Here is a 17,890-nt window from a genome sequence, read left to right as displayed (position 1 = left end):
TTTTCAAGTCTGGAGAATAATCAACAGCAACAGAATACCAGCAAGATTAGTTCTTCAGGCGCTGGGGTCCATGGCAACATAGATAACACTTGTTCCCTTGGCCAGATTTCACATTTGAATTTTACAATGGGTGCTTGCAACACAATGGTTCATGCTTTATCAACCAATGTCAATGCCAGTTATAATCACTAGTATCCGCAAGAGAAAGCTTGGATGGTAGAATTCAGTTGGATCAAATTTTGCAGCGTCATCCTTTCATTTCCCCTCAGCCCAAGGCCACAGTGGCCACAGATGCTTCCCAGTTAGGGTGGGGCAAGGAATTGTCTGGGGAGGATAGTTCAAGGCACTTGGTCCCCAGTAGAAGCCAATTTGCACATCAACTTCCTAGACATGAGAGCAGTGCTTTTAGTGTTGCAGGGTTTCCAAGATGCTGTTCCCTTGTGGATAGTTGCAATTCAAACGGACAACGTCAGTAGATTGGTACATCAGCAAACAAGGAGGAACCAAATCCTACCCATTGTGTTGAGAAGCTCTCAGAGTGTGACAATGGGTGATCTCATCCAACTGTTTTCTCACAGCAATGCACGTTCCAAGGAAGTCCAGTGTAACACCAGATAAATTTAGTGGGTGCATACTTTTACCTCACGAATGGTTCTTCAGTCAGAAAGTGTCGGAAAGGTTATTCCAAAGATGGGGTCAGCCATGCTGCGATCTGTTTGCCTTTCCCCTAAATAACAAGTGCAGCAACTTTTTTGACCTGAACCCCTCAGAGGGGGAGTTACTGAGGGATGCTGTTCTTTACAGTTGGCCACCAATTCTCCTATATGCCTTCCTCCAATTTCATTAATTCTCAAGTTCCTACATAAAGCAAAATGGTTGAAGAGCACAGTTATCCTCATTGAACCTTATTGGCCTTGAGAGATTTGGTTCCCCTTCCTTTGGTCTCACCTAATTCAACAGTCTTGGAGTCTGGATCCAACTCCAGATCTCCTGTCTTATCCGACAGGCATGGTTCATCTGGACATTCCAAATCTCAAGTTGACAGCATGGTTTCTCCAATTTCATTAGTAGCCAGACAACCTATGCTCTCTTTCCCTGTCCGACACATACTGTTATCTTCTCACAAACCTTCTGCACAAAAGCTTTACTCTAGTGAATGGAAGAGATTTGCATATCTGGCGCTTCAGAATGACATTGAACCTTTTTCAGTGCCAGTTCAAGATATTGTACAGTTTTTAGCTGCACTTTTCAATGAGGGGGCTTTGGCTTCCACAATCTGAGTACAATTAGCAGCTATATCCAATTTTCACATCGGCTTTAAAGGCTCCTTGGCTGCTTCTCACAAGCTTTGTAAAGCCTTTTTGAGGGGTACTTTTCTTTTAAAGCCTCTTTACAAAGATCCTACTCCTCTTTGGGACCTAGTGGCAAATACGAAGGGATCACTTGTCCTAGCAAACGATAGCTTTACTGGGAAAGCTTACACAGACTCTGCCACAGCTTGCTGTGAGGGAAAGGTTAGCTCGTTTTTGCTTTCTTATATTGTATATTGTTTCATTGCCTTCTATTTTGTATATTGTGATTTATTTCCTTTACATTACATTTTGCTTGTATTCTGCTTTTAATTGCATATTTAAACTAGTAGAGAGACTACAGCTGCGTCACTTGTGAGTCATATGGAAGTTATTTTTCTTCACCATCCCACCGAGGTGGTGGTTGGTTTTTAAACTAAACTGTCTTTCTAGTTGCCTGCCGCTTACGTTAATTTGACCACATATTTCCTTCCCTTTCCACGTTCATGGGCTATTGTGATTAAGCACAAAATTATCATTTTGTGAAATCACTCTCCTTCAGTTATTTAAATTTATTGGCCATCCCATTGTATTCCATAGAACTAGAATACAAAATGCATACCCCCTTCCAATCTATCTTGCTCTTTTAAGATGAGTGGCTTTCCACTTAGATAGCTAAAGCTTAAGTTGCCTTCTCTTTCATATCTAAGTGCACACTGTAGATCTTAGGACATTAACCTATTTTTCCATCTTACCTTTAACATCTGCAGCAGCCACTCCAAGACCACCATTTACCAAGTCCACATTCTGCCTCTCAGTAGTCATATTGGGATTAGTGCTTCTGTTTGCTGCTGGTGAGAGAAGGCGCATAGGGACATTTCCGTGAGACTGCTGATCACTGGAAAGCAGGTGCCAGCTTGGAATTTGTGCTTATATTTTGCTACTGGTGAGAGCGGTGGCCGCTGTGGTGCAGCGGTAGCGTTGTCGCCTCACAGTAAGCGGTCCTCCCATTCGATTCTCGGCTAGAGCACCTTCTGTGTAGAGTCTGCATGTCCTCACCGCAGTCGAGTGGTGTTCGAAAGACATGCGTGAATGGGCATGCCTTTGTTGAGGCTTGGGCATAGAGATGGCACCTCGGCACTGTAAAAATCTACTGCCAATCATTAGTGGACTGGAGTTCCGCTGTGGCGACCCCTAACTGGGAAAAGCCAAAGAGGAACAAACAAACATTTTGCTACTGGTGAGAGAAGGAGCAGAGTGCATCGATTCCTGACTGTTTCTGGTTGGGCAGTGAGTGTCTGTGTTTGACCTTCCTGATTGGTCTGGTGGCTATTCAAGGCATTTACCAGGAAAAGGCTACAAAAAGCCAATAGACCCTTGCATCATCTAGGAGAAGAATTTAGGATTACCAAACAGCCCATGGCCTGCTTCTCATCTCAGAAATGGTGCTACTGTCTTGCTTCTGATGAGAGAAGAAGCAAAGGAGCATTGCATCCCAGCAGCATGAAGCTGTAGATCAGACTAGCACTAGCAGTAGCCAGGCAATAGCCATTCAGACAGCTCCCCTCTTTTCATCATTTTTGATGATCGAATTCTTTCTTTCAGTAGGTACTGCTTGATTTCCTTCAACTTCAGAATATCTGCCTAAACACTTCATCCATAAGTCATCGGGGTCTACTTAATAGTTTCCCCTCAACTGCTTGGCAGTGCCCTGTATAGACACATCTTGAGTTGGCATTTTTACTGTAAAAGCACCATTGATATTTCCGCAAAACCTAGTTGCACACATGATTAGTTTGCATTGACTAGCACTGCCCCCAGAGTTTCAAACCAGATATTCCTGACATTACTGTATATTCTCACTCCAACTGTCTAATCAGTAAAAAAAAAAGTCTGTTGCCACGAATATGAACTTTCCCACTGTCTTCTACCAGCTTCCTGGATATGGCCATCCTAAGGCAATGTATAAATTGTCTCATGTTTACTGACAACCAGTTAATTCTCACACAAGCTGATATGGTATATGAGAGATTTATTTACACAATGTCACTGGAGGCAAAGCTGTCAAATAAAAGCACTCCTAATGGCAGTAAGGTTAGTAGTACATGTGGCACCCATCACACACAGTTCAAAGCAGACTCACATATGCTGAGGCACTTAAATGTAACCTTTCTAAACCCCAAAGACCTCCTAGATGAAGTACACATAACAGGTATCCTAAGCATCCCCAAATGCACTTCTTCATTTCCCCCATCTTGATCAATGTAATTATACTAACAAAGAAAGATAGAAAAATGCTTGTCCCAGTAACAGAACTTGAACTGACTGATTATGCCATGGTATGTGAGAGAGGATGGGGTTAAATAGGTGCTGCCTTACTCTCAATGATTCCATGATTACATGATAATTGTTGTATGTTCTGATTTGGAAAAAGTGGGTAGAGAATGAATGAAAACCTTACTTTTTTTGCAGTGCAGACAAGCACACACTCATTTTAACATCTAGACTTACAGACTGATTAGTGCATTGTACTGAATTATGGTCCTCAAAATTTGCCCTTGATTTATAGATGAAATTGACTTGATCATTGATATACGGTATATATACACACACACACACATATGTATGGTGTGTGTATATGTGTATATATATATATATATATATATATATATATATATATATGGTTCTAGGACGGAAGATCGAAACAGACAAGACCGACACCGACATCACCGACGCGAAAACACCGACACGGAAATGATCGACACTACAAACCACAGGTAAGGGGTTTAAAATTCGCTAATCAAGCCTACCATGTTCAGGTAAGGTGGCAGTGTTATGCATGTGTTAAATTTAAACCCCTTACCTGAACATGGTAGGCTTGATTAGCGAATTTTAAACCCCTTACCTGTGGTTAGTAGTGTCGATCATTTCCGTGTCGGTGTTTTCGCGTCGGTGATGTCGGTGTCGGTCTTGTCTGTTTCGATCTTCCGTCCTAGAACCATATATATATATATATGTGTGTGTGTATATAGATACAGATATAGATATATTGATATACGTAGATAGGAGTAGTTCTTTTGACTAAATCGTTATTGATTGAAAATTGTAGGAGCCTGTAGAGAATCACTGTTGGTGTGATTTGTGCTTGTAAGGAAGTAGCAATTTCCAGCATGTGTGTGACTGTGTATCTCTTTTTTTCTACACTGTTGTGAGACTGTGGAGTTAGAATATTTATGTAGGGGGTGCAGGAGGGCTTGCCCCATTCAAAATAAAATCCTGTTTTTAAGGTACATTTGGTCTAATAAAGTTTTTTCAGTGAAATGTAATTGTATAAAATGAGTTTATATTCCAATTTTAAGGTATTTGTGATTCAGCAAAGTGAGGTTAAGTCAAAAGGAATATTTTGTGTGTGTGTTTACATCAGTGAGGTAGTTAGGGCCTCCTACTTTGATAGAAAATGCCATGCATAATTGACCACCCTAAAATTTTTACAAGGTAATCATATTGGATTATGCTTCTGTTTCCGGAAGAAGCTAGGGACATTTCCTGAGACTGCTGATCACTGGAAAGCAGGTGCCAGCTTGGAATTTGTGCTTATATTTTGCTACTGGTGAGAGCGGTGGCCGCTGTGGTGCAGCGTAGCGTTGTCGCCTCACAGTAAGCGTCCTCCCATTCGATTCTCGGCTAGAGCACCTTCTGTGTAGAGTCTGCATGTCCTCACCGCAGTCGAGTGGTGTTCGAAAGACATGCGTGAATGGGCATGCCTTTGTTGAGGCTTGGGCATAGAGATGGCACCTCGGCACTGTAAAAATCTACTGCCAATCATTAGTGGACTGGAGTTCCGCTGTGGCGACCCCTAACTGGGAAAAGCCAAAGAGGAACAAACAAACATTTTGCTACTGGTGAGAGAAGGAGCAGAGTGCATCGATTCCTGACTGTTTCTGGTTGGGCAGTGAGTGTCTGTGTTTGACCTTCCTGATTGGTCTGGTGGCTATTCAAGGCATTTACCAGGAAAAGGCTACAAAAAGCCAATAGACCCTTGCATCATCTAGGAGAAGAATTTAGGATTACCAAACAGCCCATGGCCTGCTTCTCATCTCGGAAATGGTGCTACTGTCTTGCTTCTGATGAGAGAAGAAGCAAAGGAGCATTGCATCCCAGCAGCATGAAGCTGTAGATCAGACTAGCACTAGCAGTAGCCAGGCAATAGCCATTCAGACAGCTCCCCTCTTTTCATCATTTTTGATGATCGAATTCTTTCTTTCAGTAGGTACTGCTTGATTTCCTTCGAACTTCAGAATATCTGCCTAAACACTTCATCCATAAGTCATCGGGGTCTACTTAATAGTTTCCCCTCAACTGCTTGGCAGTGCCCTGTATAGACACATCTTGAGTTGGCATTTTTACTGTAAAAGCACCATTGATATTTCCGCAAAACCTAGTTGCACACATGATTAGTTTGCATTGACTAGCACTGCCCCCAGAGTTTCAAACCAGATATTCCTGACATTACTGTATATTCTCACTCCAACTGTCTAATCAGTAAAAAAAAAAAAAAAAGTCTGTTGCCACGAATATGAACTTTCCCACTGTCTTCGTTACCAGCTTCCTGGATATGGCCATCCTAAGGCAATGTATAAATTGTCTCATGTTTACTGACAACCAGTTAATTCTCACACAAGCTGATATGGTATATGAGAGATTTATTTACACAATGTCACTGGAGGCAAAGCTGTCAAATAAAAGCACTCCTAATGGCAGTAAGGTTAGTAGTACATGTGGCACCCATCACACACAGTTCAAAGCAGACTCACATATGCTGAGGCACTTAAATGTAACCTTTCTAAACCCCAAAGACCTCCTAGATGAAGTACACATAACAGGTATCCTAAGCATCCCCAAATGCACTTCTTCATTTCCCCCATCTTGATCAATGTAATTATACTAACAAAGAAAGATAGAAAAATGCTTGTCCCAGTAACAGAACTTGAACTGACTGATTATGCCATGGTATGTGAGAGAGGATGGGGTTAAATAGGTGCTGCCTTACTCTCAATGATTCCATGATTACATGATAATTGTTGTATGTTCTGATTTGGAAAAAGTGGGTAGAGAATGAATGAAAACCTTACTTTTTTTGCAGTGCAGACAAGCACACACTCATTTTAACATCTAGACTTACAGACTGATTAGTGCATTGTACTGAATTATGGTTAAAATTTGCCCTTGAATTATAGATGAAATTGACTTGATCAGTCACACACGCTGGAAATTGCACACCTACAGACATATCACCACATGTGTTCTACAGTATATATATATATAATAAGATTAGTCAAAAGACTACTCCTATCTACGAATCAATATATCTATATCGTATCTATATACAAATATAATATGTTCTGACGGAAGTGTAAATAGCCACAGCCTACCATGTTCAGGTAAACGCAGGAAATGATGGTAAATTTAAAACCCTAGGGAAAATTAGGCTTGATTAGCCTAATGTTCAAGAGCCTTTAAATTTAATGCATACACTGCCACCTTCCTGAATGGTAGGCTTGATTCTAATTTTCTTACCTGGTTTGTAGTGTAGAACATATATATATATATTGTGTGTGTGATGTCGATATAGTATATTGATATCGATAGGAGTATTATTTATATATATATTGATTGAAAATTGTAGGACTCAAGAATCACTATGATATATGATGTAATAATATAATTTACAACACCATTACTGTGTGTGTGTTTTTATACCGTTATGAGACTGTGGAGTTTGAATATTTATGTAGATCAAGGGCTTCCCATTAGAATAATCCATACAATGCACAATTGTCTAATAAAATCTTTTAAATGAAATGTAATTGTATAAAATGAGTTTATATTCCAATTTTACCCATTTGTGATTCAGCAAAGTGAGTAACAAAAGAATTATCATGTATCATGGAATCAGTTTAGGTAGGCAGCCTTTTACATTCTACTGAACATACCATGCATAATTTAAAAGCGTTGGAATTCAGAACACTTTCAAGTTTTTCTATATTTTCAGTTGTTTATATTTTGATATGGAAAATGAAGAAGTGATTTTCTTGGCTAATTCTTTTAGGCACTGTTTTGTAACAGGAGCTAAATGCCTGAAAATGAATCTACTGCAACTATGTCGAAACTGCGATGACAAGTCTTAGACAGTTCACTGGTCACTGTAACATCATATGCAATGTTCCATTTTTTCAAGGATGGTGAGGTTGTGAAAACGCCATTTGGTACCGATGTAGTGGTTGGGGTGAATTATGGTTGAAAGTGCACTTGTTCAGTTGTCACGGACTGTATATATTGAAGATGCACATTGTTGTTCAGTGGGACAGCAAAGTGAGGGCTGAACATGCCATTGGCAGAATTGATGTTAAGGACCCTTTTTGTATACTTCCCGATGTTCTTCGTTTTCCATTGCTGCAGTCCTTACTATTGGGTATAGTCCGCATCCAGTCGGCCCGAATACCAGAAAAAGGCTGGGGTCAGGGCGATTAGACTGACGCCAGGGGGTACCCCATGACCGCGCCATATCCTCAGTCTTTTGCCGCATGGTCCGATGCAGAAGCAGTTTTGAAAGTGCAGGTTGGCGTTCTGAAATTTTTCAAACCGGAGTTTCAGACCAATCAGAGTTGGCTAAGTACTGCTAAACATTTTTTTTTCTTGCCTCAGTATTTAACCGGATGTCAGAAAAGTGAATAACTGTATTTTTGTGGGAAACAGATACCTCATAGGGATTACCATACATTGTGTATACCTTGTTTAGGGCCTGAGCAACGTTGTTGGTTGCCGCCTTGTGCTAGGTTTAAAAAACCCACTATTAAGAGGACGTTAGACTGTGCCAGGTTAGTGTTTGGGAAGCTTTTAATTAAAAAATGCCGCCGGATGCTCCACCCCCCTCCCCAAGGCAAGGACAAAACGGGGCCTAGGGTTGATGAACCGCAGTCCCGGCCCCTTCTTTAGAAGGCTCAGTGGAGCCAGAGGTTTTGCCGGGAGTTTCTATGGAGTCTCAGGCAGAAACTTTACTGTTACAGGATGTCCCCTCTCAGGGGGGGCCAGGCTGAGGGGCTTCTCAGGTAACTGTTCTTCCCCCTCTTTCCCCAAGTAGTTGGGGCCTCCCCTTTTGTTGCCAAAACTTCTTTAGAGGTAGGCCAAGTTCAGCTTCAGTGGGGCTTCTCCTAGCCTTTCGGTTCTGTACCTAAGAAACATATGCTTAAAATGGCAGAAGATTTGATTACTATGATTAGAGGTTCTATGCCCTCCTGATAAGAGGCCTAGGGTGGAACCGAGTTTGAAGTTTTGAACAGGTTCAGGGCTTCTGAGTCTTCTGGGAAAATTTGCAGGAGTATCCTCATTATTCTGATTCTGATGTGGATGATTCCACCCCCAGCTTCTCCTCCTGAGGATTTTTTATTTTCAGAGACTCTGCATTCCATGAGGGAGCACTTTAAATGGGAAGGCCAGGATTACTCTGATTCCAGGAAAAGGCTTAGGGAATTTTGTTTTACCCCAGCATAGGCCCTTAGCTATACCTCCTGTGTTGAATGTGGTGGAAGATGTTTTTGCAGAGGCTTCCTGAACCCTGATTCCTTGCCTCCTGCTCCTGTTAAACCTGATAGGTACTATAGGGTGCCCAAGCTCATAAGTATTTGTTTAAGAGTCCTAGGGCGGGCCCAGAAACTGTTTCTCAGGGGCCTAAAGGTGTTAAAGCCTCTGTGGTTAAAAATCCTGTTCCCATAAAAAAGGCAAGGGCTTTGGGTAGGTGGGGGGGAAAGTGTATACTTCTTCCACTCTAGCCATGAGAGTTGAATTGTCAGTTTCACATGCTGAAATATCAAAATTATCTCCTTTCACAATTGAAATCTAAGGTGGATGCTTTGGAAGGTATTGAGTGTAAAGATTGCTGGATTTGGTTATGTGTCTGAACAAGTGGGGCATTCTTTGCAATGTGGTTTTGATGCTGTGCAGGCCTCCTCGAGGGTGGCTGCCCCAGTTCTGTTCTTCGCAGGCATGCCTGGTTGAGGATCAAATTTAGCTGAGCATGTTAAGACAAGGATTTTGGATGCTCTTTTACAGTCTGATGTGTTGTTTGGTTCACCTGTGGAAGCAGTTTTAAAGAAAATGGAGCACAAAGCTAACTCTATGCAAACTGTTAAAGATTTTTGCAGGTGCAGCCACCAAGTTTAGTAGAAATTGGCCTGCTAAGGGGTGGACCTATCCTGCTTATGATTCCCCGTCTAGGGGTAGGTCCAGACGTTGTAGGGGCCGGGCTCAAGGTTCTTTTTGGCCTACAACAGGGAGTTCACCTGCTCAGACTTCTGGTGAGGGCAGGGGTCAGTCCTTTCGAAACAGACCCAATGACCTGCCTTTTCAGCTGCCAGTAGATTCTCGCCTGGCAGCTCCTTTGAGGAAGACTGTCTCTTTTTAAAGAAAATTGGGATTTAATTACTCAAGACAGATGGGTGTTGGATATCATTCACCACGGTTACAGATTTTATTTCCATACAATGCCCCTTTCAAAGGCATGCCAGACGTTCCTCCTCCACAAAGAAAAGAGGCTCACAAGCAAGTTTCTCAGTTACTCCAAATGGGGCCATTCAGCCAGTCCCTGTATCAGAAAGGGGCCTAGGATTTTATTCTCGCCTGTTCCTAGTACCAAAGAAGGGGAACACGTGGAGACCAATTTTGGATTTATCTCTCCTCAACACTTATCTGGACATTCCCAAGTTCAAGATGTTGACGTTACAACAGCTTTTACCTCTGCTGGGCAAAGATCACTGGATGGTAACTTTAGATCTCAAGGAAGCTTACCTTCATGTGCCTATCAGGCTAAGTTGCAGGAAGTATCTGCGGTTTCGAGCTGGAAATTCTCATTATCAGTTCTCTGCATTGCCCTTTGGCTTATCTACTGCCCAGAGTATTCACAAAGGTTCTGGCTCCAGTGATAGCTTACTTCAGGCTCAAGGAATTCAAATCTATCCTTACTTGACGACTGCCTGATTCTGGCTCAAGAAAAGGAAGACCTTCTACAGCATCTGGAATATGTTATAGCAGTGCTAAGATGCCTAGGGTATTCTGTGAACGAAATAAAGTCCAGTCTAGTACCCTCTCAAGACATGTGCTTTCTGGGTGTGAGACTGAATACAGCAGCCCAGAGGGCCTTTTTAACCCCGGACAAACAAAAGAGTCTATCACTTTACTTCCATCAACTATCTCATCAGTCCGTGCTGACTGCAAGGACAGTCCTTCAAGCATTAGGGTTCATGGCATCTTGTATTCTGGTGCTTCCCAATGCCAAACTGCATATGAGGAAGCTACAATGGTATCTCAAAAATGTATGGCCACAGCACTGCCAGGATTTGGACACTGTCATTCAAATAATACCTTGCCTTCAAAAATATTTTTTGTGGTGGGCTCAGGAATGTCACCTAAACAAGGGACTCCCTGTGACCCTGCCAGAGGCGAGTCAGATTTTAACGACAGATGCCTCGGACATTGCTTGGGGGGCTCATCTAAATGGAAAGTGGATACAAGACAAGTGGCCTGCCAGACTACAGCATCTACATATCAACATGAAGGAGATGTTAGCAGTCCAGTTTGCATTAATGGCTTTCAAGGAGTTACTTCTTCCAGGGCAGGTGTTGATTCTAACAGACAACACAACTGTCATGTGGTACATCAACAAACAAGGGGGAACACATTCTTATCCTCTATGCAGGCAAGCAATGATTTTATGGGAGACTGCGCACAGCTTGCAACTAACTCTTCAGGCAAGGTTTCTGCCGGGAGCACAGAACTCCTTAGCAGATGTGTTAAGCAGACAAATCATGGATCCCCAAGTGGAAACTGGATCTTCATGTATTTCAGAAATTGACAGTGTCATGGGGAACTCCAGACATAGATCTGTTCGCTTCTCCACTAAACCACCAGCTGCCAAAGTTTTGCACAAAGGGGTTTCATCACACAGCTTGGAAAGTGGATGCTCTGTCTTTCAGTTGGAAAAAACCCTTTATGTGTATGCCTTTCCACCTCTGCCTCTTCTTCCAAAGGTACTGTTAAAGGTCAGACAAGACAGGCCAAGGATGATTTTGATAGCTCCAGATTGGCCTCGCAACACTGGTACCCACTACGGAGTCTGGTAAGAAGCCTCCATGGCCTTTACCTTTGATGCCACATCTGTTATCTCAGAAGGACGGTCATCTGCGCAATGGCAAGCTTCACTCTCTTCATCTAACAGGCTGGCATATTCTGTGTTGAAACACAGCAGGTCTCAACTTCCTCAACAAGTTTTAAATGTGATTATGGAAGCTAGAAGACCTAGTACAAGGTAAAAATGGAAGAGATTTTTATTAAGCAAAGAATTTGGAGATTTCTGAGCCTAATTTGAGTGTGGCTCTTCAATATCTTACTGAGTTATTGGACAAAGGTTTGTCACTTTTCTCTTTTCCATAAGGGGAAATTACGGTTGGGGGCACTTAGATTTAAAGGGAAGAAAAAAAATTTAAGCCTAAGCAAATTCCTTAATTGGAAAAAGCCACTATCAAAAAAATGGAAATGCAATTCTAGTTCTATGGAATACAATGGGATGGCCAATAAATTTAAATAACTGAAGGAGAGTGATTTCACAAAATGATAATTTTGTGCTTAATCACAATAGCCCATGAACGTGGAAAGGGAAGGAAATATGTGGTCAAATTAACGTAAGCGGCAGGCAACTAGAAAGACAGTTTAGTTTAAAAACCAACCACCACCTCGGTGGGATGGTGAAGAAAAATAACTTCCATATGACTCACAAGTGACGCAGCTGTAGTCTCTCTACTAGTTTAAATATGCAATTAAAAGCAGAATACAAGCAAAATGTAATGTAAAGGAAATAAATCACAATATACAAAATAGAAGGCAATGAAACAATATACAATATAAGAAAGCAAAAACGAGCTAACCTTTCCCTCACAGCAAGCTGTGGCAGAGTCTGTGTAAGCTTTCCCAGTAAAGCTATCGCTTGCTAGGACAAGTGATCCTTCAGATTTGCCACTAGGGTCCCAAAGAGGAGTAGGATCTTTGTAAAGAGGCTTTAAAAGAAAAGTACCCCTCAAAAAGGCTTTACAAAGCTTGTGAGAAGCAGCCAAGGAGCCTTTAAAGCCGATGTGAAAATTGGATATAGCTGCTAATTGTACTCAGATTGTGGAAGCCAAAGCCCCCTCATTGAAAAGTGCAGCTAAAAACTGTACAATATCTTGAACTGGCACTGAAAAAGGTTCAATGTCATTCTGAAGCGCCAGATATGCAAATCTCTTCCATTCACTAGAGTAAAGCTTTTGTGCAGAAGGTTTGTGAGAAGATAACAGTATGTGTCGGACAGGGAAAGAGAGCATAGGTTGTCTGGCTACTAATGAAATTGGAGAAACCATGCTGTCAACTTGAGATTTGGAATGTCCAGATGAACCATGCCTGTCGGATAAGACAGGAGATCTGGAGTTGGATCCAGACTCCAAGACTGTTGAATTAGGTGAGACCAAAGGAAGGGGAACCAAATCTCTCAAGGCCAATAAGGTTCAATGAGGATAACTGTGCTCTTCAACCATTTTGCTTTATGTAGGAACTTGAGAATTAATGAAATTGGAGGAAGGCATATAGGAGAATTGGTGGCCAACTGTAAAGAACAGCATCCCTCAGTAACTCCCTCTGAGGCGTTCAGGTCAAAAAAGTTGCTGCACTTGTTATTTAGGGGAAAGGCAAACAGATCGCAGCATGGCTGACCCCATCTTTGGAATAACCTTTCCGACACTTTCTGACTGAAGAACCATTCGTGAGGTAAAAGTATGCACCCACTAAATTTATCTGGTGTTACACTGGACTTCCTTGGAACGTGCATTGCTGTGAGAAAACAGTTGGATGAGATCACCCATTGTCACACTCTGAGAGCTTCTCAACACAATGGGTAGGATTTGGTTCCTCCTTGTTTGCTGATGTACCAATCTACTGACGTTGTCCGTTTGAATTGCAACTATCCACAAGGGAACAGCATCTTGGAAGGTGGCAGTGTTATGCATGTGTTAAATTTAAACCCCTTACCTGAACATGGTAGGCTTGATTAGCGAATTTTAAACCCCTTACCTGTGGTTAGTAGTGTCGATCATTTCCGTGTCGGTGTTTTCGCGTCGGTGATGTCGGTGTCGGTCTTGTCTGTTTCGATCTTCCGTCCTAGAACCATATATATATATATGTGTGTGTGTATATAGATACAGATATAGATATATTGATATACGTAGATAGGAGTAGTTCTTTTGACTAAATCGTTATTGATTGAAAATTGTAGGAGCCTGTAGAGAATCACTGTTGGTGTGATTTGTGCTTGTAAGGAAGTAGCAATTTCCAGCATGTGTGTGACTGTGTATCTCTTTTTTTCTACACTGTTGTGAGACTGTGGAGTTAGAATATTTATGTAGGGGGTGCAGGAGGGCTTGCCCCATTCAAAATAAAATCCTGTTTTTAAGGTACATTTGGTCTAATAAAGTTTTTTCAGTGAAATGTAATTGTATAAAATGAGTTTATATTCCAATTTTAAGGTATTTGTGATTCAGCAAAGTGAGGTTAAGTCAAAAGGAATATTTTGTGTGTGTGTTTACATCAGTGAGGTAGTTAGGGCCTCCTACTTTGATAGAAAATGCCATGCATAATTGAAAAGCGTTTGGTATGCAGAACATTACATTTTTGGTTTTTCTCAGTATGAAATTATCAGTTGTTTTTCTTTTGCTTGTGAAAATATGCAGATTTTGTTTTATTTTCTTGGCTAATTATTTTAAAAGGGCAGTGTTTTGTAACAGGAGCTAAAATGCCTGAAAATGAATCTACTGCAACTACTGCTCTAGAAACTGACAGATGACAAGTCTTAGACAGTTCTGCTGGTCACTGTTATACGTATATGCAATGTTCCATTTTCCTCCAAGGATGGCTGAGGGTTGGGGAAAACGCCATTTGGTACCAGAGTGTAGAGGTGGTTGGGGACTGTAATGTATGGTTGAAAAAGATGCACGTTGTTCAGTTGTCTACGGACTGTAATGTATGATTGTAAAAGATGCACATTGTTGTTCAGTTGTGTACAGCAAAGTGAGGGCTGAACATGCCATTGGCAGAATTGATGTTAAGGACCCTTTTTGTATACTTCCCGTTAACAACCATAGCTCTTTATGGCATCCAGATCTTTCTTGGGTCAGACTTTGTGATTTATCAGTTTTTAATAGGCAGGATTAGAAAGGGCAAGTTAGTTATTAATAAAATGACACTAAGATTGTTAATCTAGGATGTCTCACAGTAGAAAAGCCTTGATTATATTATGCTTTTTAAGTTGATTTTTCAGAAAATGCTCTGGAAAGTAAGCATATTAAGTATATGTATAGGCTTTAAGATGTGTGACATTCCACACCACATAGATATTAAGTTATGATACTTGGCAGACCCTTAGATTACTAGAAGTAATGTTTTGAAGAAGATTGAATTTCTCCATTTTATTTTATGCTCAGTAGATGTCCGGAGCAAGGGACGACTTAGGAGTTTCTCATTATAAAGTCTTAGCAACTGCTTGTATTTTTTAACTAAACTTTAGTTTATTTAACTGTTAACTGGGTAGGTAACTAGTTATCAGACGTTTTTCAACATAACCCAGGTGCCAATTGAAGCAGAGAGCAGTTAGTGTTTAAAAAAGCACCATTGGAACATTTCTCATTGAAGGCAGCTTTCATGCCATGTATGTGAGTTGCCCACCTTTTTTTTATCATATGACTACTTTAGAACTGGAAAATATGCATCTTAATGGACTTTAAGATTTATTTTATAAATAGCTTGATATAATTGTGAGCTAGATGTTTGTGTAAATCAGTGTTTGTGAAAGATTGGTATGATGCTGGCAGTACTATGGGATGCATTGATTTCCTTAATCATTTTGTTTCTGTTGAAAGATGGGACTCATAAAAGTATTTATTTATTTAACATTTGTTTACTGGGAAAGTCCGACTTGGAACAAAGCCAATTTTCAGCAAGGCCCGGGGAAAAATGCTCCAGATGCATGTCCTTGTAACGTGGGAGGAAACTGGATAACCCGGAAAAAACCCCACACGAATGCAGGGAGGACATGCAGACTCTGCAAAGAAGTCACTCTAGCCAAGAATCGAACCAGAGAACCTGTTACTGTAAGACGACAATACTACCGCTGCATCACTGCGCCGACCGTAGCACATTGAACTTCTGTATCCTATGTGGAGGAGCTTGTCTTTTAAAATAATTAATGGTAGATAAAAGGTACTGCGGTGGTGGTGCTGCGGTAGCGTTATCGTCTCACAGTTAGACGTTGCCCTTTGATTTTCAGATAGAGCGTCTTCTGTGTAGCGACATGCGTGAATGGGCGTTCCTTCATTGACGGTTGTGCGTTAGGCCCGGCAAGCCAGTACGTAAAAATCTACTGCCAATCATTAGTGGACCGGAGTTCCGCTGTGGCGACACCTAACCAGGAAAAGTCGAAAGACACAAACAAAATGGCAGATAAAAGTTACTGAATTAGCTTAATGAATAATCTATGTTTGCATATCAGAGGCTTGTATCAAGGTTGTTTGAAATGTCAGCATCCTGGCAGAAGGTGTCTGGGTTGGCTACTTTGGAGAAGAGCATTGGTATAACTTGGGATAGCATTTTATGTGGTAAGCTGACCTGCTCACTCAGCCTCTTCATGGTCAGGGTACATTTTTAGGTAGATTATAAAGTGCCATATTACTATATGCACAACGGCCTTCAAGAATTGCATCAATACTGCATATTCTTTAGGGCATTTAGTATGGAATTAATTTATCATATCTGTGATCTGCAGTGGTTAAAACAGGTAGGTTCTTAAATCTCAGCCACTGTTTTACAATCTTCTTACTTTTCTGCCCCAAACAGTACTAATTGAAGCCATCTACAGCATTTTATGAGATTTACGTCCTCTCCTGTTTTGTCATAGCTGTACTGTAAATCTAGAAAGGTGCATTTGTAACAGACCTGAAATTATTTCATTATGTGCCAGATCTTGGTGGGCAACACTTCTTTGGTAAAAAAAAAAAACAAACTAAAACTGACCAACGGAAATAAAAATAAAATAGCGATCCCAGTAATATGTAACTTTATTAAAAATTAAGCGCTTTTGTCCTTAATTAACCGGACTTCATTAGAAAGAAATCACTGAGCAATAAAATATTTAAATGTTGTCCTTACACGATCACGTGACTTGCCAAATGAATCCATTAATTACGTAAATGTTTTATTGCTCTGAGATTTTTAACTTTTTGGTAAAATTTGGTAAGGTACAACTGCATATAATTGATGATCCATTGAGCTACAGTGACTTTTGTCATTAATTTTTGCAATATAATAGTGATTTGAAAAGGGTTATCATGTGAGTATTTAGTTGCTTCGATAAGTTTTAGCCAAAGAAACAATGTACTAAACTTTATTAGCATGCATACCTTTCGAAAAAACTGCTGTTTGACTTGTTCCAAACTGTTGAACGTTATTAAAGCATTTAATTTCAGCATTTTGAGAAGCAACTTTCAGTGTTTAATTTAATTGAATTCTATTCAAATTTTTACATTTAGATTTTCACAATACTACCCCAAAGAAAGCTTCCTTTTAGTTTGATTTGTCTGGAAAACAATACTGTACATTGCTATAGTTGTTAACTATGTTGACACACAGTTCTTAACCTGATTGTACTGTTTTTTTTTTCTGTGCATCAGGATACATTTTGATGTTACCAAATATGACTATTTTTTTTTTTGTCTTTATTATCTAAGCTGGAAATGGAGTTGAATAGTTTAAAAAGCAATGTATCTACAGTGGAGAAAAGCCGTTCCATAACCAAAGAAGAGATGGATTCTTTAAGGTAAGCGCATGTAGTTTAACTGATACAATCTTACATCTATTTATGACTTTGTACTCATCTTGCATAGTCATGTGGTCTGTTGAATGTAGATGTTCAGTATCAGGAGTCCTTTCTCTTCCTTTTGTATATTAGCCTTTTGTTTAATCTTTGCTTCATAAAATTCTTTTTTTTCTGAATTTTTAACCATATTCTCATTTTTCCACTTTTTTATATCAAGTCTTACTTTATTTTAAGACTTAATTGAAAACCCAGCAAGGTGTGGATTTTGAACGATAAGCAGTCATGCTAGTGCTGTCTGCATCTTGTCATGCTGTCAGTCAAACATATTCAGTGCTTTGGTGGGCATATTATACTTGTAACAGCTTGCAGGATATACATAAACTGAAAATATTTTTATTTATGTGTGTGTTGCCCTCACTGACTATTCACCCTACTTCTCGCTTGTTCATTCCCCATCACATCTGATTGCTTGCAACCCAGGTCATCACTTAGGGTAGGATCTTCTGTCACACTGGATAACTGTCTACCATTGCATAGCTTAGGAGCAATTGCTGAGTGGAAAGGAAGCCATTACTCAGGTAGCCTATGAGTGTTTTTTTTTTCTTTTTGATTCTATGCTTGTCCCTGTGGCAGCCTGACATCCATCGACTCCCGCAGT

The 17,890-nt window shown here is 40.5% G+C and overlaps 1 protein-coding gene across 1 annotated transcript in view; it reads left to right on the top strand.

Moving 5' to 3' along the window:
* Window positions 1-17,890, top strand: part of MAD1L1 (mitotic arrest deficient 1 like 1) — a 4,750,917-nt gene that overhangs the window by 2,331,860 nt on the left and 2,401,167 nt on the right. The window contains exon 14 of the mRNA XM_044089554.1: window positions 17,144-17,232. Within this exon, the coding sequence (XP_043945489.1) occupies window positions 17,144-17,232 (89 nt within the window). The remainder of the gene's footprint in view (window positions 1-17,143; window positions 17,233-17,890) is intronic.

The sequence above is a fragment of the Protopterus annectens genome, chromosome 12.part0, assembly GCF_019279795.1.
Source record: "Protopterus annectens isolate FY-2018-M chromosome 12.part0, PAN1.0, whole genome shotgun sequence".
NCBI lineage: Eukaryota > Metazoa > Chordata > Ceratodontiformes > Protopteridae > Protopterus > Protopterus annectens.
The sequence above is the reverse complement of the archived record's forward strand: the minus strand, read 5'-3'. Positions and strand labels throughout refer to the sequence as shown.